The 27,589-nt window shown below is 47.0% G+C and overlaps 1 protein-coding gene across 1 annotated transcript in view; it reads left to right on the forward strand.

Moving 5' to 3' along the window:
- The first annotated feature begins 1,252 nt into the window (after window positions 1-1,252).
- Window positions 1,253-27,589, forward strand: part of LOC119103152 (scavenger receptor cysteine-rich type 1 protein M130-like) — a 36,629-nt gene continuing 10,292 nt past the window's right edge. The window contains exons 1-3 of the mRNA XM_037226603.1: window positions 1,253-1,270; window positions 14,735-14,800; window positions 21,632-21,695. Of these exons, the coding sequence (XP_037082498.1) occupies window positions 1,253-1,270; window positions 14,735-14,800; window positions 21,632-21,695 (148 nt within the window). The remainder of the gene's footprint in view (window positions 1,271-14,734; window positions 14,801-21,631; window positions 21,696-27,589) is intronic.

Consider the following 27,589-nt stretch of genomic DNA (forward strand, 5'->3'; position numbering starts at 1 on the left):
AGTCCGTTGGTACTTGGGGATGGTGATGGGGCTTATATATTCGGCTGTGTCAGTGAAGGACTAAGTTAAAATGTGTAGTGTCTCTTGAAATGTATAAGGCCTCTGCCATTTAATTTTGATTTGATTCGGTATTAATGGCATTCTTACATCGCACACTTGACAACCAATTTCTAGCGAGTTGTCTGAGTTCGATCACCATCGCCATTAACTGATGCAACATCTTTAATGCGGCCGGCCATCCACAGGAAATAATTGATTTACGGGTATTCACAGACGTGTTTCCGAGGCTTGACATGTCCGTGAGTTGCTCTGGTGCTATACTGTCGCCGTCTCCGGGCATTATTTGAATGAGAGCAGGTCTGACCTTGCGCATAGCAAAGGAGTGCTGATGCTGCCGGGGGAGGGCACCAGGGCGCCGAGAGCGCCTTTGGTGCTCTCCTTTGGCCTAGTGCGTGCTGTTTGCTGCCAGCTGGTCTGCCTCTGATGCTCTCCTTTTGCCTAGTGCGCGCTGTTTGTTGCGAGCTGGTCTGCCTCTGATGCTCGCCTTCGGCCTAGCGTGCACTGTTTGTTGCGAACTGGTCTGTCTCTGGTGCTCTCCTTTGGCCTAGTGTGCGCTGTTTGTTGCGAGCTGGTCTGCCTCTGATGCTCTCCTTCGGCCTAGTGTGCACTGTTTGTTGCGAACTGGTCTGTCTCTGATGCTCTCCTTTGTCCTAGCGTGCGCTGTTTGTTGCGAGCTGGTCTACAGCTGGCTGAAGTCTGGCGGCGCCATTGCCGACTGCCCAAACTTAGGAAATTCTCTGGAAGTTCGTTTCCTGCAGAGCGTGCGTTGGGGTTCCTCAGCTTTCAAGAGGCCGTGCAGACTGTGTTTCTGGATGAATGCAGCTAGTACTCATTGTACTCATCCTGCTAACGTGGTTTCTTTCTTTTTCCTTTGCTGCTCTTCGTTAAAGGGATCGGCGCACGCCTTCAGAGCTGTTGTAATGCTCTTCGCTTTCTGATGTCGATCCAACAAATCTTGCTCGTGATGTGAGCATATCGCCTTTATCATACTTTCCCTTACACACTGTCTTTGCACCAGGACACAGCGTGAATGGTCCTCAACAGGCATTACTGCACATTTTCGAGTAAATCATCTTTGATGGCATGACTGAGGTCGCTAGAAGCACTTCATTACAACCACTCCTTCGTAGCTCCTTGGTTCCTTGGGAATTCTCAGACACGCCAGCGCTGCTCAGCCAAGTGGCAAGTCAAAATGGCGCGCATAGCCAAGGTATCCCTCCGTTATCTTCGTTACGCACACTCAGCCCGAAGAGCCGCATGTAGTGAAAGTAATTGGCTTGATTATGGCACCCAAGCGTTATTTGCCTCACTTCCACCAAGGAGCGGTCAGCAACTGCCCCTCCCCTTCCCCTGCGCGCCGCCTGTGACCGCGTCAGACACCCGACGCCAAGCGAGAGGCGTCGTTAGGGAGACGGCGCCTGACCGCTGCGCGCGGAAGGACCGAATTAGTCCTCACTGGATGAATCGGTATGGAAATACCCTACGTTTTCCATGCCTTTAAAAGAAGAAGGCGTGGAAGATCCAAAATCGTGCTCACTTTAAAATTTTAACGGTTACATTTTTCACTCATCGATTTCCAAGTTATTATCTTTTTATTTAGATATATGCGTATATTTACATGTATATATTAATATATTAATATATATATATATATATATATATATATATATATATATATATATATATATATATTCTTTGTTTGCATGCCGGTAAACTAAATATAGTTGTGCGTAAGATTTATCACCGCGTCATTGAAAACGCAAGGTCCATAAAAAGCACCTTTCCAAAACATGAAACGTTCAAAAAGGTTTAGAACTCAAATATGGAACTCTTGATTGCTTTTTTTCTCTCAGAATCATGCTCATAGCTAGAGAAAACCTCCAGAGGGAGAATTTCCTCCAAATCCCAGATGGTCGGAGATCAAAGTCACCCTTCGTTGGTTGAGATGACACCCACCTCTGAACTGGCACTTCCTTTCATCACATCAGCTTGTAGCAGTAGGTACCCGTCGTTCTGGAACTGGTTGCCAAACTCTGGCAAATGTGACGGTCATACGAGGAGATGCCGGAGGAACCGGCTTCACTAGGTGCAGGCCGGCTACCTGCGTTTACTGCTGCACGCGAGCGCGTCATTACGGAGCCTATGGTCAATTACAGCGAAACTGGTGAACGCATTGTAACTGCAGCCACGGAATGCTTGGATGTGCGAATGGAAAGGTCAAACGCGATCCTCCACCTTACGCGATCCCCGTTCACAAAGGCTAGAATGGGCTCTTACCAGTGACGTCGCAAGAATGTGGTGGCGCATTAGGGTGAGGTGTAAGGAGGGGAACGCACGCATAAGTTTGAAGTGTTTATACAAAGGCCGTAGTCCAGTTTTTGGGTCATTCAGGTGTAAGTTAATTGCCGCGGTCTTTGTTTCTGAAGCCGCTTTGTATACAATGCAGCTATTTTCAGACATAATTGCAAAATGCTAGTCAGGTAGCACAAGAGCAGAAGCAAACACCATTTCACCAATAAAAACAGAAACATTTCACCAATAGAAACAGACACTATTTCACCAATAGGCCTTACGGTAACAACACCCTTGAAACGCTGATTAAAGTGTCTGTAAGCGTTTAGCATACCACCAATCAAATCTGTTTTGTTCAGGTGCTTGCTCTTGAAGTTTTTTGAGAGGAACGAGCAAAACACGCGTGACTTACTTGTTGCAGACTTCATCTGTATATAATTTACATGGATGTTAACACGCAAAGACTGCAACTTGTGTCCACTTCTGTTTTTGTGCAATTTCTATAGCAAAGACACACAAAAGCAACATCCAGTTTGCCCAAAGCCATTCGGATCCGGACCCCGCGGGCCCCATTGCCAGTTTCGTCCATGCCTATCTGCCCATTTCGTCCATGCCTATCTACCCATTTCGTCCATGCCTATCTACCCATTTCGTCCATGCCTATCTACCCATTTCGTCCATGCCTATCTACCCATTGCCAGTTTCGCCCATGCCTATCTACCCATTTCGTTTCAAACCCTGGAAGATAATGGTAGGTGGAGAGTGAGATGACCTTGCTGTCCATCACCTGCGTTGGCACCAGCGAATGTCGGCCGCGATTGGGCGGCTTTAGACAAGTATACGCACCGGTCCCATTTTACGAAAGCCACGCTTTTGAGCTAAAAAGAGAGCTGACAGTAGTTTGAGTCGCCGCAACTTATCAGAGACACTGAGCGCCGACCCCGGTGCCCACCAGCAGCATTTCGCCGCGTGCACTGCAGTGTACCCGGCGTACTTGTTCTTGGTATGTCAAAGACAGTATCGCTTTGTTTCACCGACCATTTCGTTTCATTTGTTTCAACAATTATACCATTTTCAAACCATGCAATCTGTGTCCTTGTGTATCCTATCGATCACTCGAGCTTGGCGCCTGTAGATGACGAGATTCTGGTCGTCCTCATCCTTGGCCCTGCCACATCGGGCCCCTATTCTTAACTTTCTTTCTCGCATACTCATCTTACCACATCTCCTATTCCCCCACGTGCTAATGACATGACAATGGGTGCATATATAGCCTCCGCGGCGGTTTTACGCACCGGTTCGTGAATGCGACGTAATACGCGCAATAATTTTTCACGACAGGTAGCTATAGATGTAGTCAGATTTATCAGGAGTTATGACTTCAAAGTACTCATGCTGAGTTAACGACCTTCAATATGACAAGAGGTACTGGTCAAACGACGTGGTAGTAATGTCCATCATTCGCGCACAAGACGAGGGGTGAAAGGTGTCTTTTCTCACACCGACGGAACTTGGAACAGCCTAAATTGTCGCCTGGAGCTAAATCTATTAGAAACCGTCACATTATAGCTATAAATTCGTAAAACCATACAAAACAAAGGTGACTTAAGTGCGATGAGTCACAAACATCATACGAATGTTCGCTTCGGAAATTTTATTTACACTGAAACATGCTTTGCTGGCCATGGCAAGTGCCTCGGTGGTTAGGGCAGAGGCCTCAATGCAGAATAACCGGCGTAGCGGGCTTAAGACTGGTGAGCACATCGGTTTGCTTCAAGTCTACGACGTCGCACGTACGAAGAAACGAGAGAACGTGTTTGGTTAGCGGCCGTATCACATCCGTAAGTGGCACGTAACAAACTCTATGCCCTATCTCACAGTATACTGAGGCAATGCCAGAATCGGAGAAAGAGCCTTTCCGGGGTTTAATCCATGTATAGAAACAAGCTCCGTCGCTGTGCTATCAGGTGTACCGTCTTTTTGATGTTGCAAACTGCGTTGCCTAAAGCTGAGAATTGCCACCTTGTTTCATATCATAGTTATGGCCTATTTCATAATTCAGTGCCTGAAATGAAATTGCATAACTTAACACAAATTTAGAAATTCAGGGCAGAATTCAGAATTTACAGTCTGTGCCTGGCAAACTTGTATTCCTTAATCCAGAACTGCCAACCAGAAATCCAACACTGGATAACCTTTTTCACAGCCTGGGTTACGTGGATGATAGGCCAATGTCCGAGTAACATGCCATACCAGCGAGATCGGTTAATTATTTCGCATTTGGTACGCCGTGACCTTGTCGTTACATGACGACCTTGTTTCGTTTTAAGCAACGATTCTGATTTCAGGTAGATTCAAGTCAACCATTGATTTCAAAATCGCCATCACTCATTACCAGCATTTGGACAGCGTACATATCATAACCACCCGCGGCATCTCCCCGCTTACCTGTTATGGACATATTCGCGTACGGCACACCATATGCTCTAGCTATGAACCTAGGATCTAATGGCCACACATCACGAATTCATAAAATATACAGCATGTCGGAATAGGTGTTACATTGAGCCGCGCTGCGCCATTACAACATATGCATCTTATAGATAAGAAAGTAGAAATAACCTAATTCCCCGGAGAAAAACCTGGAGAAAGGGGATGTAGATGAGTTGACATTTCAGCAACATGCCTTTATCGAAACAATAGCAGAAGTGAAGTTGTAAAGTTCGGACCTTTGGCTACAAGATTAAGTTCCTTGGTATTAAGTTCAACGGACGATAAATTATTCAGTCCTTCTGACTTGCTTGACTGTCAACCTGTTCTTCATAGCAATGATTCCACTGGCGTTTAGCTTGAAGTTGTGTTAATCTGTTAACCAGTCTTGGTCTATTTTCGCGAATAGTGATTTTAAAAAACCGTTCACACGTCGCACATGTGCAAGCGTACCATTTGTACTCCAGGAAAGGTGAGATTGATCCAAATAAACGTGAACGTTGTCGTTCTAAACAGGCCTTCTTTCGAAAAGCGTCTATGATTGCCTCGTTCAATAAGAACTTAGCAAAGTTAGCAGAACTAGTTAATACCTTAGTATTCTTGGCGAAAATATGCGCCACGGGCTTCAGCGTGTCTTCAATAAACCGTGGCTTCACTTCTGCTATTGTTTCGATAAAGACATGTTGCCAACATAGCAACCCAACTACAACTTTATTCCCCTAGCTTTCTCCGAGGAATAAGGCTTTTACTAGTGTCTATGTATGATCTATGTCTTACCTATGTGAATACCGTCCGTCGCTGACGCACTGGACAACTTCCGTATTTTTACCTTAAGGGAACGTGCGGCACCAGTAATTCATTACCGTGGCGGACAGCCGCTCACTGGGGCGTCGCCGCTTCGAACACTGGCACGGTCGATTGTCCGCCACAGGAGCGGCCGGGTGTCCGACATGGAAGGGATCACGTATTGGAGGCACGAGCGGCCGTCATGCTCAAGAAAGACCGCGTGTCCGGCAATGAACTGGCCGCGTGCCGGCACATGAGAGGCCGCGTGTCCGGTGAGCGAGCAGCCGTCCATCACCTGGGCGGCCGTGTTTCCGGAACAAAAGATGCCGCGTGTCCGGCACAGCAGAGGCCGCGTGTCCGACACAGCAGCGGCCGTTCATCACGGGAGTGGGCTTGTCCGTAGCATTCCTGTTTTTGAGAAGCGATGTTTTTAGGAGCACTGTACGGTGACCAACGAACGGCGAAGGCGGCGGCGCGACGCCGTTATGTCAGCGGAGCCCTGCATGATATTTTGTAACTCAAAACACATAAAACTACGCATCAGTGTAGTCTTAATTCAAAAGAGAGCATTCCTGTTTAGCATTTGTGTCACTGGAAGGCATGGCTTCTTGCAAAGGAGCATAGAAAATGAGCGTGTCCGATTTTTAGGAACGTTTTACCTTTGACAAACTGCTGATTCAAGGATCATAAAATGTGTTGACAGTCTCGAGATCTAGTTAAGAACAAGCTACTATTTTTCATCATGTAGTTGATATTTTCACTTGTGTAGGCTTGATGGCATCATTATGGCAACGCAAATAAAGGGGATGGCCTAAAGAAATGTAGCAGAGGTTATCATCTGACGAAAACATAGATAGGCATTGCATGCACACACATAAAACATGAAGACACCCCACCTTCAAAATCTGGCATGAACCCAATGATATTCGTAGTTAAACGCCATTTGGCTGTGAAGCACCCAAGAGATCCCACGGCACTTTTAGTTTGAGATTAATTGCATGTCGTGGGTAAGACAACATTGCTTTAATAACATGCCTTGAAGGACTCCCAGACGACACCAACTACACCCCAACAATTTGGCTATCTTCAGCAGCCATTTTCCCCCAAATCCATGATTGACTAGGTGCGTGAATTCTGATCACATCCATCGCAATTTAGTATTCACGGATATATGCCATGCAGCAGGGGTATTATCAGTCCCACATTGAAATGCAGTTCTGTGTTAACTAACTGCCTCGATTAATCCACATCCTGTGTGTGCATTTTACTATGCAGGTCGACCTGCAACAAACAAACAATATTAGGCTACCATGGCGAAGGTTTCTTTCAAAATAATCACTGCCAGTTTGGTTTTGTTCTAGAGCAACCGTTGAACCGGACGACCTTGGGCCATCCATCAAAACACTGAGTGATGGTTGAAACCAATCCAAACAGAAACAGATAAAGGCACGCTTAACATAACTAGCCCTACAATCCCGTAGTTCCTTTTCAGCTGAGTTTGTTTGTAGTTTGCAGTTCCCTTTTTGAGATGTCCCCCAACCAGTTATATACTTCCCCACTTTAATTACTTTAATCATCAACTTTTAGAGCTCAGTGCTATACCCCACGAGCCAATTCTGAGAAACTATGCCCCGGCTCCCCACCCTGGCATGAAAGTTGGTTAAATCTGAGGAAAACCTGTTTTAATTTCACTTCGGAGGTAGGCTCAGCCTGTTACCTTCCTGAGGCTCCCACTCTCCCTCTCCGTTAAGCTTTATCAGTTGCATTGGTGGTACCAGGGCGCGCTGGCTGCTTAAATTGCCTGAGATGTATGACTTTAGATAAATGTGAAAGCAAAAATATGTTCGTTGTCCTGTGCGACTTGCATGACCTTGTGGCTGAGCACCATGTCAGAGTCCTGTACTTAAATGAAATCAGTGACAAATAGCAGTCAAATTTCAGTGTTTTCAAAAGAACCGATGAGAATCAGGAACCAGGCACATGGTCTCTTAAGGAATCATAGGGAATCAGGAATCTAGGTTCACCCATTTTAGAGAATCAGTGCGAACCAGGATCTCGTTTTGCTTTGTGTAATGAACCAGTGAGAATCGAATCCAGGATCTTAGTTTCTCGAAAGATCTAGGGTTTTGTTTTCTCGAAACAGCCAGTGGGAACCAGGAACCAAAACTGGAAACCAGGCACATGCCTACTCACACCTCGGTTTCCGTTGCTCAGGTAGAAATTATGCGTCTCCATAAGTAATGTGACTCGATTTGTTTTCTAGATGACAAAAAGTCATCGCAGCCATGTCATTCAGTCATTGACAGTAAGCCAGCTAATGGCGTATTATCGATACATTGCATCACTGATACAACATGCCCCACGTACATGCCACAGCATGCGACACTTGACATCTTAGAAGAAAGCTCCTGTCGTCCTGAAACCCGTGGAATGCAGACGCCATTTTTTTTTTTTAGTTTGCGCGACAGATGCACCTCACTGCGACACCGTGTAGCATTCGGATTGGTCTCATCATGTCGTAACACGCTTTTACACCGATAGCTGTAGTTTTCAACGATGCGCAAAAAACAAATAGATTTGACGCCCTCAGCCCAAGTCGCACGCCCACATGTGGCCGGAAGTGCGCAGGACAGTTGAGGAAGTTGCCATGCATCAGCTGAGTGAATGGAGACTGCTATTCGTCGCGTGGATTTAGGGCAGATAACCTTGGTGCTACTTGGACAAAATATAACTCACCTCACTCGACGATGATGAATCTTTTCCCAGTTTCGCGGGCGGGTAGCTCGGAAACTGGGGGGGGGGGGGGCTTAAGTCTTATAAACGGCAGGCTTGTGAGCAGCACCGAAGTGCTTTGAGATGGCTATTTCAGTTCAAAACCCCATGTAGATATGGAACATATGTTTCATTATTTTGCAAAGCTGCATCCTTGTATCCCTACATCGGCCGAATACTATGGTTCTACAAACATCTGAAAATGATATCACCTTTGGTTAGGTGGCGCCGTTGTGCAATCAGCTGGAAGCGTTGGCGACCTTCGCGATCTTGGCATAACCATTACCGACGGAGAACTCGCACTTCCTAATACGGTCCCAATGGACGGAATTTAGTAGAAAACGTATGTAATTTTGGTGTCGGCAGATACATAAAACGTCTGTGAACATCCCTGTGACCTTCAGTTAGCATTGTATAAGGTATAGCATTTTATCAAAGCATTTTGTCTCACGCCTGTAAACCGGGCAGTTCACTAAATCAGTGGCGCAGCGGGCAGCGTGTGAGACCCGCGCCAGCGATATTCGACCTCTTACTGCAGAGCTGCTGTTCCTCTCGGCAGCAGGAAGCCCAGGATGAATCCTGGACATGTGTCTCTCCAACATACTCCATTAACATCTAAGACCACGGCGCAGTATTTTGTATGTACTCAGAATTACTAGGGACCCGCTAAATGGTGGATCCTTCGAACAGACGAGCAGCGTCTTAAAAAGCTGACTATTAGCTACGCTCTTCAAGCCAGTGAGCTTCTTACGACACAAGCACGATCAAAGGCAGCCTACAGGCTACAGTCTTGCGCTGAACGCGTTTTACAGCCGCGTTGCGAGCATTCTAAGGCATCGGTGTCAAATGACAAAATAATATAAAACGCTGCGCAGCAGGCTGGTCACGTTCGTTGTGAGGTGCTGAGGCCAGCCACGGCTCTTATGACTAGTAATAAGCCTAGTTGTTTGGTATTTTATACTGTTTAGTATGTTATGTGAATCCCGGCTAAACAATCTGTGAAAAGCACTGATCTGAGGGTCATTGGAAAAGTATCGTGTCAGCACTGATCTGTGACATCAGAACTGATACAGCATTACTTGCCGTATGTTTCTGTCACCTGTTAAAAACTACCCTGATTAAAGCCCTGATATTCGGCAACATTTTGCGGCTCAACTAGCTTATGAGGCAAAACGTAATGTTTCAACATGTGCTCCACAAAAGCTTACGCTGCAGACGTCAGCTGGCGATGACAGCATGCGAGGATAGACCAACACTTAACACTGCGTGTCGACTAACTGGGATGGTCTGTTATAGTAGGGTTTGATCTGTTGTAATTTGTTGCCATTTGTGCAATTTTTTCATCAAATAGCTTGCAAGAGCTCCCATTTCTGTCACCGATCATATCCTGTAAATTGGTAGATCGTGTCCTGTAAATTGGTAGATCATATCCTATCAATTGTTCAACCCTGCTCATGATCTTTAGTCATGGACACAGCTCCAAATACTGAATGCCGTCAATTTAATCGCTGCATGACACTACAACGTCGTTTGACCAGCACATCCTGGTATATTGAAGGTCACCAACTTAAAATGAGAACTTTGAGCCCATAACGTCGAAAATCCAGTAGTTGAATACTTTCCTTTCTTATATCAAGTGTACGTTTATGAGAATGACGTAGGACGTTTTAACATCTGTTTTTTCGTCTGTTCATTCCGTTTCCTGAAGCTCAGGTGATGGAAGTGTCTGTTCGAGCCAAGTAATAACTTTTCCGTGCTACATGCATACCCCTAAGGTTATCCGGGGTGTCTTCGAATGGACGCCTGGATAGTTTCAACTCTTCCCAATAACGGCATAGGGATGACGTATTGCGCGAAAAGGAACCTGACGGGCATTTCGGGAGGTAATTCCCGCGATTCAGTCCACTACTCTGGCGCCGGCTGACATCAGACCGAACGCCTACCAGGCTATGTTTCTCAGGTCAGCAAGTGTGCACTCACCGGATCTCAGTTTCGGGTATCGCAATCTCTACGTATGGAGTGCGACAGCGCCTGTGTCTAGCACCGGCCGTGCGTCCAGTGCGTCTTCTTCAGTGGTGGTAAAACATGATGGATTGGTGGATGAGGTCGGCGACAACGATCTAAATTTCCTCACGAAATCTGGTGCCAAGATGCTTTTGACAGTTATCTTATGCTATCTATGTTTTGAATGTTATGTTAGTGACGAACACGACAAAATAATAAAGCACACACTGGACAACCTAGCATAAGGCCTACATGCATATATATTATAGCTCCATAGCAACCCGTTCCATCACACAACACATGCAGACCTTTCCTTAGAAACCCTTACTGTGCCTTAAATACTTATGACATGCCATTGTTTTTTCGGCTTTATCTCAACTTGGCGACAAAACTATTCTATGATTTTTAGTTGGTGGCTCATCTCGGTGCCAGATCGGTGACAAATCAGTGTATTTCCTATGGCTCCCCGGTCAGTCGATTCGCGTTTGGTGTCAGGTACCAGCCGACTCTCAGTGCCCCAAAGAAAACAGCATCAAACATTGAAAAGATCTAAAAATGCGGATTCATTTGGTCGTAAGGGTATGTTTCAATCGTTTCGCTGCGACAGGTGTGAGGGGGCAATGATTTTCAATGCGCTGCGACTTTGCAAGCGACATCTGCAATGCATTGTAATGAATATCTGCCTATAATTTTAATTATTTTCGGCCAGGCTTGCTTTGTTTGAATCAGCGTGAGAGTTAAAATAGTTGGCTATTATCCTTTTTATTCAATTTACATACGCTGGTGTAAAAATCTGCATTTCACATCGTGGAATCAGCCAAGAAACTGTTGAATGTTGTAACGGTATCAGCCGTTCGCACACGGTCCACGGAATTGTCGCTTGTCGCCGGCCGCAGCGAGGCCAAAAAGATGTTTTTGGTGTCAACACACGCGAAATGGATACCCCAGAAGCTACCAAAGGTTTGGACATGACCATACAATATGCGGCACTGGTTTCGTCCGAAAACTTTTTTTGGGGGGGGATGTCGCATTGCCCCACTCTCCCCCTCCTGTCAGGGCGAGTATGTTGTTTGGAAAAGATTAACAGCCTGATGTGAAGCCATCAACAAATTTAAATACGACGTACTTGTTAGGGCACGGCGAAAGGCGCGCACCAGGCAACGCATGACGTGCCAGGCTTGGAGCGTGGCTAACGTATGGTGGAGAGTTTGATGGCGGCGGGTACGGCGCTCGAAGCGCACGCGTGATTTTCAGAAGACATGGTCTCGAGGAGGTCCGCATATTGGACGTCATCCCCCAAGACTGCCTGCCATTGGTTCGAATTCTGTCATATATTTAGCTGCCCTGGATATCGAGGCTCTCCATTGTTTTTTTTCGCGGTCGAGGAGAGCAAATCGAGCAGTAGATTAAGTTCAAACGTGAGGTCCGACAAGTTGCAAGGGTGCAAGAAGACTGCTGCTGTGATTGGGCTATCCCGTAGTCTAGGGTCGGTTTGTCTGCTTTCTTAGCAATAACAGTTATCCTGACATTAGTTGAAAGACATCGTTTAAATAAGCGTTTCGATTGTGCTCACGATATTGAAAAATGCTGTGATAAGGCAGGCACTCGGTGATAGGCCCATTCCTAATGGAGCTACAGGGCATGGACTATATAGCCATCTTATGTCATATGGTGTCGCGTTTCTTTGCTGGCGACAACTTTGCCAACAGGAATTAGGTCAGCGACAAAAAGTACAATTTTACCACTCCTGATCTCCTTTCCCAATGCACCTTCAAAGGGTCATGGGTTGGAACATCATACCCTTGGTGCGCGGAATTAAGCGCACAGTACTCATGCTATAGACTCATGCTGAGTATAAACTGTGCCTATCACAGTTCCAACTCAGCTTCTGCCTGCAGAGCCGGCGGCGGACGGCGTCACACGGCGCACACCACGGAGGAGGCGCCTCCTCAGAGTCCTCCCGATGCTGTCCCAAATATCCCGATGACCCCATATATAAATATGAATGAGAAAGAGGGGGGGGGGGGCTGGACGGTTCTTCGCGGCAAATCAGGCATGAAGATGAAGCACAGATATTCATTTAAACTCAATGCTCATTTCCATCACAAGCAGCGGAGATGGCATCGCAACTTACACAAGATTCAGGAGGTGGTTTTGCTCACGGCGGCGAGATGAGGAGGCGCTAGCGAAACTCACCCAACCCTGTGCCCCGATGCCACATATGTGCTTCGACGTTTAACCGCGAAACCGCGACTAGCAAACGAACGCACGGTAAAGCTAGAAGTTCCCGCCACTGATAACTGAGCTTGAGACATTGAAGTAAGTGAACTGCTCTCGGTTATAAATGTAAGGAATTCTATCAGTGCATCTCGATGCATGTCCTTTCAGCTAAAGCTAGTCTTGCGAATTTTAACCACTAACACTTTCCGAAGCCCAATAGTAGTACAGCAGAACAACCTATGTTCGTTCTGTAGGGAGATCCGGAAAAACTAAAAACTGTTATGTTTGTAACCCGAATTTATTAGAGATTATGGGATGAAATTTCTCGACATTTATCAGGATATGGGTTGGGACAACTCAGCAACAAAGCAAAGATATTCGGTGACTGCAACAGTACAGTTATTGCCCATATTGTCACAATAGCAAAATATGTTGTATACGATTCGAGACGTCGAGAGAATTGCCCGTACTTTAATTAATTTAAAACGCTGCTCAAGTGAGACATTAATACTGAAAAATATATGGCCAGAGAGTATGGAAAATGGATAGTTAAAGGAAAATTGAAATGCTTTATGTACATATCTTGATTCTAATACTGAATAATAGCCTGACATAGTTTCGATATGATTGTCAAAAGCATCTCCATTTCTTCTCCCAGCCTATACCGTGCCTTGCTTCCTCCACGTCCCCGTAGTCCTGCTGTCCGCCTCGGCCTCTTAAGCGTGCCGTCCGGTACTGCCGCGGCTGGCTGGCTGGTGCTCCGGCCCGAGTCGCTGCACTCCCCACAGTGTGGCCCTATCGTTGCCGCTGATGCCTCGCGCCTATCAGGATGGCCCCCCACCCCCGCCCCCGACTTTGCTGCCACCTCTCTGCTGCCGTTGCTGCCGCCGCCGCCGCTCCCGCCTAGCTGTGTGCGGCCGCACTGGGTCACACGGCCGTGTCGGGCTCTGGTGAGATGTCTGTTTCGCAGAGTTGTGTGTCTATAGCTGAATGATGGATGTCACGATGTGATGGGTGTTCGTTTGCATATTATTTTGCATAGCTTGTGTCTTTCGCTGACGATACTATTGGATCTGCAGGGCAGATGATGGCACGGTTTTGCTGACGGTGTTAGGCTGGTAATTCATTTCTCGTGTGGTCGCATGAATTTCGGCTATTTATCTGAAGTAAACATGTAAAATTAGAACATGAAAATGAGTAAAGCACATTGACAGAAAAAGAGATGCCCGCCGGCCTTGACTAGGTGCCTTGTGTGAGCCCAACACAGGCCGTATTCGATCGGATCATTGACAGAAAAAGAGATGCCCGCCGGTCTTGGGCAGGTACCTTGTGTAGCCCAACACAGGCCGTATTGGATCGGATCATTGACAGAAAAGAGATGCCCGCCGGCCTTGACTAGGTACCTTGTGTGGGCCCAACACAGGCCGTCTTCGATCGGGATAGTTCGCACTACAGATAGGTAGCCGATGCATCATCCACCACGCCCCGCTACCATACGAGGTTTTGATATTTTTGAGGTATGGTGTATTTGGGGCATTTCATTATTTCATTTATGATCATATTTTGACCGCTGCCGGTGTCTCACACAACCAGGAGCGTGCCTTTTATGTCGTTGGAGCGTGCCCTTTATGTCGTTTGTCGTTCCATTGCCCAATCGGAGCGCCTGGCTGGACGGCCCTCGTCACCGACGGGTGCCGTGGCGGCCGTCGGCAGGGCAACACAACACGGGCGCGCCGCCGACCACCCCGTCATCAGCCAGTCAGCCACGCCGCGTCGGCTTCTAGCCATGCCACCCGCGGCGACACCGCCGCTGCTGCCGCCGCTGCACCTGCTGCACCTGCTGCTGCTGCTGCTGCTGCCGTCCGGCTCACGGGGCGCCGTGGAGCTGCACTCGGCGGCCGGGCAGCACCGGGCCGGACTGCTGCCGCTGACGCCGCTGGAGACGGTGCCGCTCGGACCGATGATGGCCACCCGCGCCCACTGCCTGGCGCTCTGTGCACGACGTGCGCCCGCCTGTGTCAGCTTCAACTACGGCCAGCTGTCGGCAGAGCTGCGCGGCTGCCAGCTGCTGGGAGCGGCGCTCTGCCGGTCCGGCGGCGGCTCGGCCGAGCTGAGCAGAGACGCCGGTGTCACCTACTTTGACTTCTACCCCGGCGTGGCCGTCGGCGTGGCGGAGGTGAGGGTGAACCCGGCGACCGGGCCAGGCGCCGCCGAACGTTTAGGGGGAGGGGGGTGATGCGTCCAGAGTGGCCGAGATTAAAAGGGCTGTGGTGGCCAGGGTACGTATAGCAGGAGTGGACCAGTTAAGGTGGAATGGGGTGGCCGTAGGAGGAGGCAGTGAAGTGGTCGAGGCAAGAAGACTTGATGTAGGCGGGCCGAAGTGCCTTGGGTCAGAGCAATGTGTGTAATCGGCATAACGATGGACGGAATGGCCGGAATAACAGAGAGCACGGGATTTACCCATGACTTTTCGGAGATGAAAGAGCTGAAATAAATTTTAAATAACACGAGTTGTAATAAAATGGACAACAAAAACAAAGCAACTTGAAAATAAGTGCATTATATGAGAACAGTGATATCATGAGATGGGGCAAACAATGCGCACATCCTGGATGCCTACGCGCACTCAAATCCACTGGATTAGGACAGTTGCATTTACGTTTACCCCTGGGCTACGGCAGCCGCAATCGCCAGATTTAATTCGATGCCGAATACAAAGATAATTCCGATAAGCAGAAGTCACACCCATCGTTTGTCGTCAAATCTACTGAGTGCTGGGAATGATAGCAGCGAATTCTGCCAGGGAAGCAGGCTTTGCACCATAATCTCCCACTTCTCCGTCACGGCTTGGGTTCCATGGGGCCAAGTCCTCCAGCACCGCAAATGTGAAGTGACGATTAAGTGCACGACGATGAAACAAAAACACTTTCGGGAGTTCGATTTCCTGATTATTTTGTTAGACCTCTTGATATGTCATGCGTACCGCCACTGTAGATCCACATCCGGTTACTGTCTACCAATGCTGGCCCGGAAGTGCTATTCTTTTATGGTAAGGCAGCTCCGTCATACGCCAGCGATGTCTGCAAACGTTGTCAGGCTTTTACGAGATAAAGCATGGATCTCGTACAAAATTCTGCGATGTGCGGCAAGCTTCTAAAGTAGAGCGTCCTCATGGTGCCAGGCATTCATAAGGTACCCGGTATAAGGCTGGATAATTAAGCTCTTTGGTAACATTCCACGAACGTCACGAACACACACTTGTTCAAACTCTCAGGTGCTTAAACCAAAACACGGGCGAGCCGAAAAGTTTTGATGATTTGTGGCGAGCATCAATATAAGCATATGTGAGGCGGCGTTGTAAATCACGATGACATTATTACAACAACAATAGGACAACTATCTTAAAACGACATAACGTTAACAACGTTGCCAGGGCCGTGGGTTCGCATAATGAGTGGGGGAGGGGTCTGAACAGTGAAAAACGACAGCATACTCTCAAAATTCGCAGTAAGCAGATTTCTCCCAAAATTTAAACCGTTTTCTTCTTTAAGTCAGGCTGGGGCTCCAGTCCCCCTCCCCCCAAACAGAACAAGTAGGAAACTACACCCCTGAACGTTGTTCAAATTAAGTTCCGATGTGATGTTGATGATGAGTGTTCAACATAGGACGAATATTACTGGTGTGCAACAGCCCGTATATTTTGGAATTCGCACTGTATTTTACTGTTGATAAAATTTCCACAAAGTTGGCATTTGTCGTCCCATACTTCATTTGCCCGTGCCAGGCTATCATGTGTTTACCAAGTGGTCACTTTCCGCAGTTGTGAGTCTCCAAGGTGTTCATTACAACGGTCATGAACGCTACGTTTTGTTCTCATACTTGAAACGTCCTTGGCCCAGGTTGCGAGATATCCGAAATCCTGCGTTCTTCCGTCTGCATGTTCCCCTCAGCCGATTGGCATTTGCTTGGCGAGCCTGACTCGCAGATGTGCACACTGGAGTCTCAGGAGCTGATCAAATCAGCATGACCTTCAAGCCAGGACCACCAGCACACGCTGCCCTAAGGTCGTGCAACCCACACCATGGTGCGGAGGTATTTACCTGTTTCAGCACCTTGCCATTTATGAACGGGAGCCTCGTATGTCACTGTTCATCGGTTTAAGCTTTTGCGATTTTTTTCGCCAGCGTGCTGTGTTGTTAAATCTAGGACGTCGATGGTAATAGGGGCAGACTTCCCTCAACGCTCCGGATTATCGTTTCACGGAAAAGAAGGGCTGTCTTACATGGCAGGGGATCGACTGCGCTTACACGGCAGGGGATCAGAACATGCACGCACCATCCTCGGCATTTGAGGTAAAAAGGTTGTTTTCTCACTAGGTATGAGGCGCACCCAACTTTAATCCCGTATGGTGGAGTCAGCAACGGGTCTAAAGTACATTCGGTTGTATGGCGTTCACCTGGTTGGACCCCAAGTATCGAGGAATAGATTCGACACATTTTGTGCAGCGTATTCCCGAGTGGAAAATGAGTGTCGTGCAGCATATTTTTCAGTATTATGTTGCGAAGATATGCTGCAAAATGTTACCAGGGAAGAATGCGCAGAAATCTGACCTTGGGCTCAGTTTCAAAACGTCAAGTTTACTCAACATAATCAATGCCTAGTTGACAGTGACACTTAACAAGTATGTACTTCCTGGTGTACCGAAGGTTGATTATTGTCAAGATAAGAACTTCCCACTCGTAATGCCGAAATACCAGAAGCTCTGAGACATTTTTGCGCATGTCGAATTCTAACAAGTGTTTAGACGGTGGGTACGCTATTTTTCAAGACGGCAGCCCTGTTGACCCCCGGTCACCAGCCTTGATCTACTCTGTCCTTTTAGTCTATTTCTTTAGATGATTGTGCAAGTTTAGCGCCACGTTCAGATAACAGTTCATCTTGGAAATGTGCATGGAGCAGCTTTCAGTCATTCGTCTGTATGCACCAGCCCACGCCATTTTGAATAAAGGAATCTGTTTTGCGACTTGGACTTCCTCGAATGAACAATAAAGTAAGCTTCATTTTGTTGGTCGTAGCGGGACGCTTTGATAAGCTTTGATAAGTCTGCGAGTTTGCAGAATTTGCCTCCTTGTCCTGCACGGGAAAGGGATTTGAGCTTCGCTATGTAAATAGTCAACTGCAATATAATAATGCTGTTTTGTAGTGTTGCTGTCATTTTTTCAAAAGCATACAGACATGAAACAATGTGTCCTGATGTTTCAATGTAATCTGACGGAATTACAGAGCATGGCTGTGTTTCCGGGACGCGTTGTCAAAGAAAAAGTTGAATGATTCAGTTTCATAAGCTCGCTCAATTAAACTTACTGCTGCTGTTTGACTCTCTATGAAGAATAAATCAGGCTGGAATGAGAAAATGTTCGTCTGATCAAGGTGGAGTCGATTCCATTGATAAAGATGAGCTAGTGGTGGAGTTGTGTCACTTGTATCGCCTGCAAAATTTGAATATGACGGGTCTTACTGGATGCCGCGGTGTGGCGGTAGTGGTTGGGAGCATTCGTCGGAAGCGTGTCGTCCTGATGGCGTCAGCCAACTCGCCCCGTCTCGGCACCCGTGCCATATTTGTTTTCAGGCGTGCAATCACGGACGGTGCCTCGTAAAGGAACAACTCGTCCCCTCCGCAGCCTTATTAACTTCACGCTGGCGTCGATCCGGCGACAGCTGACTGTCGGACACCTTATTACATTCATCGGACATCATTCACGCTGTTGTCAGCACAGCGGTACCTGACCCTCGGGCACCCTGTTGCACTCATCAGACATGTTCTTCATAATGTTTAGCATATTCAAGCCATCCGTTTGGCAATCTGTCGGTGTTATCAACTTACTTAGCACAAAAATGCATTGAAATCTGCTTCGTTCAACACTTATACCTTGACCTACGCGACCTCTGATGATGACCTCATGTGACCCGGTGTAGCATGACTGACTCTGACCGTCAAACAGTCATTCGAGTCGATGGATAACTACAAAACAGCTCATAGCGAGGAGGCAAAGTGCGAGTTATTCCATCTGACAAAGATCGCAGTGCAAGTCTTCATGGGTGACGTCATGGCGTAGTTACCTGACTCAACATGAAGACATTTGCTTTGATACAGAAGTTGTCAAATTCACCACTTCCCACGGATCGAAAATTTAGTTTGCCTACCGCAGGGACTCAGAAGTTATTTTTGACACTCACGGGGCGTCACTTTACTCCACCCCACCCCAGGTGGACGCAGCTTAAGATAACTGCGTGATGTTGCCAGTTTCATAACGACTGATGGAATCGACCGATTAAGGCTACCAAAAAGGAAGCAATTTGATTGGGTGCAATTGGTAACCATGCCCTGATATGCCTGTTTTTCGGTTGTCCTACGGTGTTGGCTGAAATTTCAGGCACGGCACAAACGGACAGAAGCATTAATCGTTTTAATGGCCTTAGTTATCGACTGTGCTGAATATTTCAAAAATTTCCCTCCAGCTAAGACCAAGCAGTATTTTAAGTTACGTCATTACAGACCAGACACTACGGCACATTAAAATAAATTACACTACACGCAAACATACTGCAGTAAATTGTATATCAGTAAACTGCCCAGTGCATTAGCGAGGAACGTTATCCACATAGATAACACAATAGTGTTAGCCTCATTCTTCGGAGAGACCCAGAAGAATGGAAGCATAGTTGGGTTGATGTTTCGGCAACATGCCTTTATCGAAACAATAGCAGAAGAAACAAGGCATGTTGCTGAAATATCAACCCAACTATATCTCCTATTTCCTAGTTTTCTCCAAGAAACAAGGCCAATACTACTGTCTTAAATATCAGTAAATGGTCAATAAATAACGCGCAATCTAGAACTTCAGTAAATTTCCTATACCCTCAGCTGTCACTTCGTCATCGATTCCCCTTTCCTCTCCTGCTCATTGCTTCCCCTCTCCTTTCCTCCTCATCGTTTCCCCTCTCAGAAGCACCCATGTCCAGAATGATATGTTTTAAGACCTTATGATACCCTGACAGTCTGGCTCCGCCGAGATGCCTGGTTCCGTCGGCCGGCTGCTGATGGTGATGTCTGGCTCCGTTGGCCGGCTGCTGATGGTATTGCTTGGTTCCGTCGGCCGGCTGCTGATGGTGATGCCTGGCTCCGCCGGCCGGCTGCTGATGGTAATGCCTGGCTCCGTTGGCCGGCTGCTGCTGGTGATGCCTGGCTCCGTCGGCCGGCTGCTGATGGTGATGTCTGGCTCCGTCGGCCGGCTGCTGATGGTAATTCCTGGCTCCGTGGGCCGGCTGGTGCCACTGTCCACTGTACTGTCCTCGTCTGCCTCAGAAGGACTGCTGTCCCTGGACATGGCAGACGAGTCTGACCGCCGCCAGCAAAACTCACATTTAGCGAAACAGGTGCGATTGGAACTGTGCTGTTCATCCCGCCGCCGTTTGTTCCCCGGACTGCTGAAACTAAATGGACGCTCCTTCCGTAGTGTCCGGGCGTCACGTTCAGTCAAACTGCGAACTGTATCAAACACAAGGTACTGCGCAATGGCCTGTCACATAGCTACTCTCCCATAGCCAACAACAAAGCGATACAGAACATTCACTAATCGCCAAGCCAAGGAGCCGGCGCCCGACGCCTGGCCCTTCCTGAGGCGTAGAGAGTGGGTCAGAACGCATAATAGGTCATAACCTCGACATAATTAGAGCTCGCATTGGCCATCAGCGTCACTCGTCGCACCAAAGAGACTTTGCCACAGAGTCATTTCTGAATCGCATCGACGTAGATATGAGCAGCAAACTGTAATGGATTTGACGCGTGAGCAAGAACAACAGCACGAAACACCGCACAGTTGTTTGCGCCTTGTTATTGGCATATGCGTCATACGTCATATAAAGGTCTACATGCTCTAGTATATAAGCTAATGTGCTGCTGTTATATTATAACTGTTGTCACCGGAGTTTATATGCTTTAAATCGACGCTGAAATGACGCTACATCTACCAAGTCCAAGACAGGAAAACTCGTGATGAGCTATACTGATTAGAGTCGGTGTCAAAATCAACGGTGACGAGTCAGAATCAACGGTGATGAGCTATGAGCCAGAGTCGGAATTGATGCCACATAAATGCAACAAATTTCAAGCCTACATTTGCTAATATCACTATATTACAAGCATTTCAATGTCCATGACACAAGCCTCTAGCGCCAGTGTAGCATTGCAATGAGGTACGCTGGTACAAATAGTTACCAGCGATAACTATTCGTATGCAAATCTGCGACTTTTCAACATCCTTTTCCGAACGTTTGTGCACCATGCAAGATCAGCGGAGGCTATTCCTTGGCTTTGCAGTGATTCATTAATCCGCGAAACCATGTGGCAATATCCTGCAATGTTGCAACAATTATCAAAGTTGATCATTGAAGGATTTTCAGCAATATTGAGGAGGTTTGCGACAACCGCGAGATCCTGCGGATGATCGTTTCATGAGAAGTGACTTACATCATGATTCATTATGATTTGATCTATCCAGTTTAATCGCAAGATTGTAGGTGCTGACGCGGGCTGTGGAGTTCCAAGCGAGCCGCAGTACCAGCTTGCCTTGACATCTGTACTGTGTGAACGCGACGTGCGTACGAATGCATCTCGCGGTCGTGAGGCGCGTCCCTTTGTCACAAAATACCACAAAGCAGTCGCCTCGAAATGTATTTTGCGTCATAATTGCATGCAAAACCACTTACGTTCTCATTTGTCCGTGTTCTAAAAGTGTTTCAGGCTTTCGCTTAATGTTACCAAGAGTCTGGAGGACTTTTGTTGCTATACATAAATGTGACAAAAAGCCAGAGGATTTAGGGGGAGCGACGACAACCTTCCGCCGGCTGACGAGGAGTCGGTGCCCCAGTGCGCATGCGCCGCAGCCAGCGCTGGCCCCACTCTGTGTGTGTGCGAGACTGACCAGCGCTGGTCCGGCTGTTCCAGATCAGCCACACAGCGCTGTGGAGCGAGTGCCAGACGACCGGCCGCTGCGCTGTGCCGCTCTGCCGTAAGTGCCCTGGTGCCGCGCGACGTTGGCGGCGCGCAGTTCGTGCTTTGGGGCGGTTATTACCGGAACACAGCGATTTGCGCCGGTGCGAGCCTGTAAGCGCACCAATGCGTGCCAGCCAGTCTCGTAGGCCGGCCCGCCGTGTGCGTGGTAGCCGTGTCGTAGGCAGCACCCAGCCCACTGACGTGGATCAGTTATGTGACGGCGCCGTAATGGGTGCAGTGGGATATGTACCTGAACTGCTGTTTCCAATTTATGCCATGCCAAATGGCCCTTGACACGAGCGATAACCTGCCCATGAAAAATGGGCATGACCTTAGCAAAAGCGTGCGTTTTGTACACATTTCCACGCGTGGTCTACCTCCCGGGCGTGACTGCATGCTCAAGTGTGGGGGCCATTAGAAAACGGGCAATGCCTTCAGCTGCGGGTTCGGTCACGCCAGTTCACTATGGAGGTATGACAGATTTATTGTGCTTTCATGCTAAGTGTAAACAAAGTCAGCTACATGAGTTTTCGGGACCGACCGGGAATGAAATGTGAAAATGGGTCCACAATCTGACCCGAATGCTCATAAACCGTTTTTTCTAAACCCATTAATCCCCATAGCCATCTTAATGGCAACGTATGAAATGGTGTATTACCTACCTTTAACAAATCTATTCTATGGCAGGAATGTTCCACATTGTGAGGTATTAGAGCAAGCACCAGATACGACAAATAGGCTCAGTTACAGCTCTTGGTATACGTTTAAAGGGAGTGCTCCACAGTTGTATGGGGTTTTGGACTGAGGTAAGCAGCTTACAGCTCTGGCCTTTCTTAAGGCATACAACCCTCCAGTTTCAGAGCCGCACGCTCGCGAAGACATGCATACTATTTTCTTCGGATTTTTTCGTGCAGTCTATTTCAAGGGCATTCAGGCATGAATGACGCCATAGAAACGTCATTCAAATTCTGCTACCTCATTGGCCATGCTCCGTTCGAGGAATATGGTCGTCGGGCCTTTCATGTGTGGTGTTTGTGAGCACGTATAACGGTCGTCAATTAGTTCTTAGCCAACGTTGGGCATGCTTGAATAGTAACGTTTATTTTTTTGCTGGACCAGCAATGATCATTACAAGGCCATGGGATAAAGAAAAATGGTTAGTGGTGGGGCAGACTTGCATGTACCTGGGGGACCAACCGCCGAGCTTTAACCCGTACATGCTCGCTGGGCACCCAGTCAGGGTCCCCCTTCCCACGAGGCTCTCGGCCCGCCCGTGGCTGACCATGCAGCCAGCACCGGACAAGCGGGGTTTCGAGAGGATGCAGGATGAAGCAAGATATAGGGTAAGAGGGGCGGATGTTGAATAATAAATCACGCTTAGTGCTGCATAATACAAGGAAATAGACATCCTTACTAGTTATTACAGTAATAAGATTTGTAATTGAATGAATAAAGAAAAGCGCCAAAACCGAGCATGTGAATGCATGTCAACAAATTAAACTCAAGGGATAAATGTGCAAGAACATCACGAGAAAGGGCTGAAACACCAGCACATAACGATGTTTCGTTCATGACCACCACGGACGCACTTCCAATACCGCCGCGTTTATCTCCCGGGCCGTTGACGTACTACAGGTGAGTACTCGGGTGGCAGTTTTGCACGGCTAGTTTGGTAGCAGCTCAACATCGCACCAACACTACATGCCGTTCATGTTCACGTTCGTTCATGCGTGCCGTTCCTTCCATCATGCGTTCTATCGAGCGTTACATCACGCAAGACGTATTCAGGAGCATATTTGCTTAAACGAGAAATTGTGTTGTCTGGAACAGCCTTTTCTACTTAGAATTATGTCAGTAGTTATAAGTGAGCTTATTCCGTCATATCTGATGCTTGCTTTAACATCTTCGAACGTGGAACATCGTTTTAAAGGGGAGTGGTCCACATTTGCATGGGGTTTTGAACTGAAAAGCCATGTTGAAGATCATTCAGTGCAGTTCACAGCCCTGAGGTTCTCAAGACCTAAGCCCATCAAGTTTCTGGGTTAAACGTCCGCGAAGATGTGCAGACTACTTCGCGCAGACTATTTCAAGCTCACCCAGGCATGCATGACACCATAATAACGCCACCCAAGTCTTGCCATTCCATTAGTCTTGTGTCGATCAAGGCCAATCAAAATACCATTGTCGAGTCGTTCATATTTGGCGTTCGTGAACATGATTTAAAGATGGAACGGCCGCCAATTGGCTCTTAATCAATGTTACGCAAGGTACGATTACGCAATCAAACAATACCTTATTGCAGTGAATATTTATGAAATAGAGAAAATGTGCAGTCTAGAGCCGCATTTTTCACAAAAAACCGTTCCAAGAGTGATAATTGAGCCTATGTCATCATATGAGATGCTTGCCTTAATATCTTGAAATGTGAAAACTTCCCTTTAAATCGGAAAGACTGCTCCAGAAAGCAAAATTTAGCTATTTAGTAAACATGTTCCTTATTACATCATTGTTTGATAGTGTCATTGAACGTTTGTATGACGAGGTGCTGCAAAACTAGCCGTTTTGAAATTGCCACCCCAGTACTTACGTGTAGCACTTCAGCTCACCGAGACATGTCAGTGGTGGCGATGGGAGTATGCGATGACCTAAATGTCGTTATGTGTTCGCATTTTGGCCTTTTCTCGTGGTGTATTAGCCTATATATCCGGGAGTTTAGGGTGTTTGCCCGTATTTATATACTCGGTTTTGGCGCAGTTCTTTAATGAAGTGCTCCAGACAGGGAGTTTTGGCGATGTTCATCAGATATGATGAAATAAGCTCGCTTATATATGCTGGAATACTTTTATGTGGGTGAGACTGCTCTGGACGACGAAATTCCCCTTTTTGGTAAATGTGCTCCTTAAATGTCATAGTTTGATTGCGTCATGGAACGTTTGTATGACGTTACGGTGCTGCCAAACCGGCCGTGCGCAATTGTTGTTCAGCTCTAACTCGTAGCATTTCAAACTCTCCCTTGTAGCATTTCAAACTCACCGAGGGATGGCATTGTCGCTGAGCTCTAACTTGTACCAATGCAAACTCGCCGAGGCATGGCAAGGCGGCGCGGGAAGTCTTTGCTAAACCAAATGTCGTTACTTGTCCGCGTTCTGTCCCTTTGTGGTGGTGTTCTTGCATATTTGTCCGTAAGATTAAGAAATTAACTTGCATTCCCATATTTGACCGTTCTCCTTCATCCGATATCCTTGAAAGGGCCATTACTAGTCAAAAAGGCCCTGATCCGAATCACCAAGAACCAGTCGTGATTGAAACTTGCACAGCTTGCTCAACATTGGTTAACAGCGTATTGATGCCCACTACTTTTGGAAATGGTGCCCACGGACGCCAGATCTAACCGGCTTAACGATAATATTCTTCTTGGTCTTGAACGCGGCATGACCAATGGGATGGCAAGATTTGAATGACCTCCCTATCGCGTTATGCATACAGGGATGGCCTTAAAATAGTCTGCACAAAATGGTCTGCGCATCTTTGGGGCGTGCAGCTCAGATACTTGGGGCTTTTAGGCCTTATGAGGGCAGGGCTGTGGACTCCGCCGAGTTATCTTCAAAATGATTATTTCAGTTCAAAACTCCCATACAAAGTAGGACAATCCTTTTAACACGCGCCCGGGTGACCGGATAGACACCCTTCGCTCGGGTGGGGGAATAATCTGACCCCCCTGAAATCTCGTAAACTAAGAGAGCTAGACACACAAAACTTGCAGGGTATATTGATCTGTACGTGAACTCACTCAGGTCAAAATTTCAGCTTCCTAGGTCATGGCCTTTGGGTAAAAAAGGTCAAACAAGGTCAGGTTTCAGGTTGGTTTCCTAAGTGCCCCCGGAACCTAGATAACCGTTTCTAAACAAAAGGTTACGTGCTCATTCAAGGTCAGTGACCTTGTTTGACATTTTGAAGGTCAAGGCAACCAAAATCATGCAAGACTGTTCTGAGTTCTGCATTTGACTAAGCGACAAAGATTACGTCAGGCAGCATGTTTCTAAACCAAAATGTTGACCTGGGTCATTTCAGGTCAACGACCTAACCGGACCTCTAAGAAGTCCATGGAAGATGCATAATGCGGTTCCTGCTTTCAATAAATTATAAATGAGCATTAGAAACTATCCCATGCAGCAAGCTCTAGAGTAACAAAACGGGTTGGTTTTGACCTTAGTGTGAAGTTCATATCTGACCTTAGGTCAATGTAATTTGCTCATTCAACTGTTGTGTTGCCTAAGAAAACATCTCAGAGAAGTATGGCTTCGTCTAACACTCCGTTGTTGGATCAGATTGAAGGATTCCCTGGAAATTGCCTTCGCTGAAATGACGGCCTGACTTTGACCTGCCATGGTCAGAGACCCTACAATGTACATCTCAATTTGTGATGCCAAACCATCCGCTATTCAATTATCTACAGCTATGCAAAATTTGGCGCGGCTACGCCACGCCGCTCGGAAACCATTCTGGAAAAACCTTCGGGGGGGGGGGCAATTTGACCCCCACCCGAGCCCGTGTTAACCCACCTCTAGTCGGTGGGGGGAGGGGGGGATGACTTACCTCTACGTTTTTTTCGAGATCAGCCCAGAAACGAACGCTTGCAGCAATTCAAAACTGTCACCACCTGTTCATATATGACTTTGGCATCCTTGGTGCAAATGTGAAATTTTAATTTAGCAAGACCAGTGATCTAGATCAGGTCAAAGAGGCTAACCCCTAAACAACTTTAACCAAGCATAAATTTTTTGTGGGATATTTGTCATTGTTAGAACTTCCTATAGGAATAGAAGATGATAGCACTACAATTTTTATTTCAGATTTTTCAGCAGATTCGAAATTAGTGATATGAAGTCAAGTAAAAACTTTCTATTTTTGTCAATAATGCAAATTTGTACGTACTTTTGCTAAGCTTTGGCGTTTGCGTGTGAGAAAAAGAATACCAACTTACACGAGCAACCATCATCTGAATACAGAGTTCGTGACCTCGGGTCAGGTTATGACCAATCTCTATGGACACCTTCTATAAAATGCATGCCGAGCTCATAACAGGTCGTTTTATTTGCACAATTTTGGACTCAGAATTCAAACACTGCACTGAAACATGTGAGTTCATTGTAATATACGCTGAAATCACAGCATGTCATGAAAGGACATGCAAGGCCATATGAGGTCATTCAAGGTCGACGACCTGTGCTGCCAGTAGTAGGGAGGCTACGTAAAGGAGTACGGCACGTGTAACCGCCTCCTTATCGTGATGACCTGTGCTGCCAGTAGCAAGGAGGTTAGGTAAAGGAGTACGGCACGTGTAACCGCCTCTTTATCGTGATGACCTATGCTGCCAGTAGTAGGGAAGCTAGGTAAAGGAGTACGGCACGTGTAACCGCCTCCTTATCGTGATGACCTGTGCTGTCAGTAGCAGAGAGGCTAGGTAAAGGAGTACGGCACTTGTAACCGCCTCCTTATCATGTTTGTGGCGCTGATGACGTCTAATGTCATGTACCAACGTACCTGTTCTGTTTGTTACAAATTCGTTGTCAAGCGTTGAAGGGACGATGTGTAAAGGAGAAAACAGCCATGCGACCTTGAGTACCTGTAGATGTACAATGTACTAATTCTGACCACAGAAAAGCATTCTACTAGTCACATGGAACCGGTTAGCTCTTTGTGGGATATTTGTTGTGATCTTGACTTGTGATCAAATTTTCCGGTTGAGCGGTTTGTAAATTTGACCTAAGATGACCTGTCATGGCCTCTAGATCACCATAAAATGACATTTTTGTGTCTGCAATACTTTTGTCCCTCAGCTGCATCTAATAAACCAAATTAGCCAGAATATAAACAGGTTAAAAATATAAATAGATTTTTACCGCATCT

Source organism: Pollicipes pollicipes, unplaced genomic scaffold, assembly GCF_011947565.3.
Source record: "Pollicipes pollicipes isolate AB1234 unplaced genomic scaffold, Ppol_2.1 Scaffold_5724;HRSCAF=6776_pilon_pilon_pilon, whole genome shotgun sequence".
In the NCBI taxonomy this organism is placed as follows: Eukaryota; Metazoa; Arthropoda; class Thecostraca; order Pollicipedomorpha; family Pollicipedidae; genus Pollicipes; species Pollicipes pollicipes.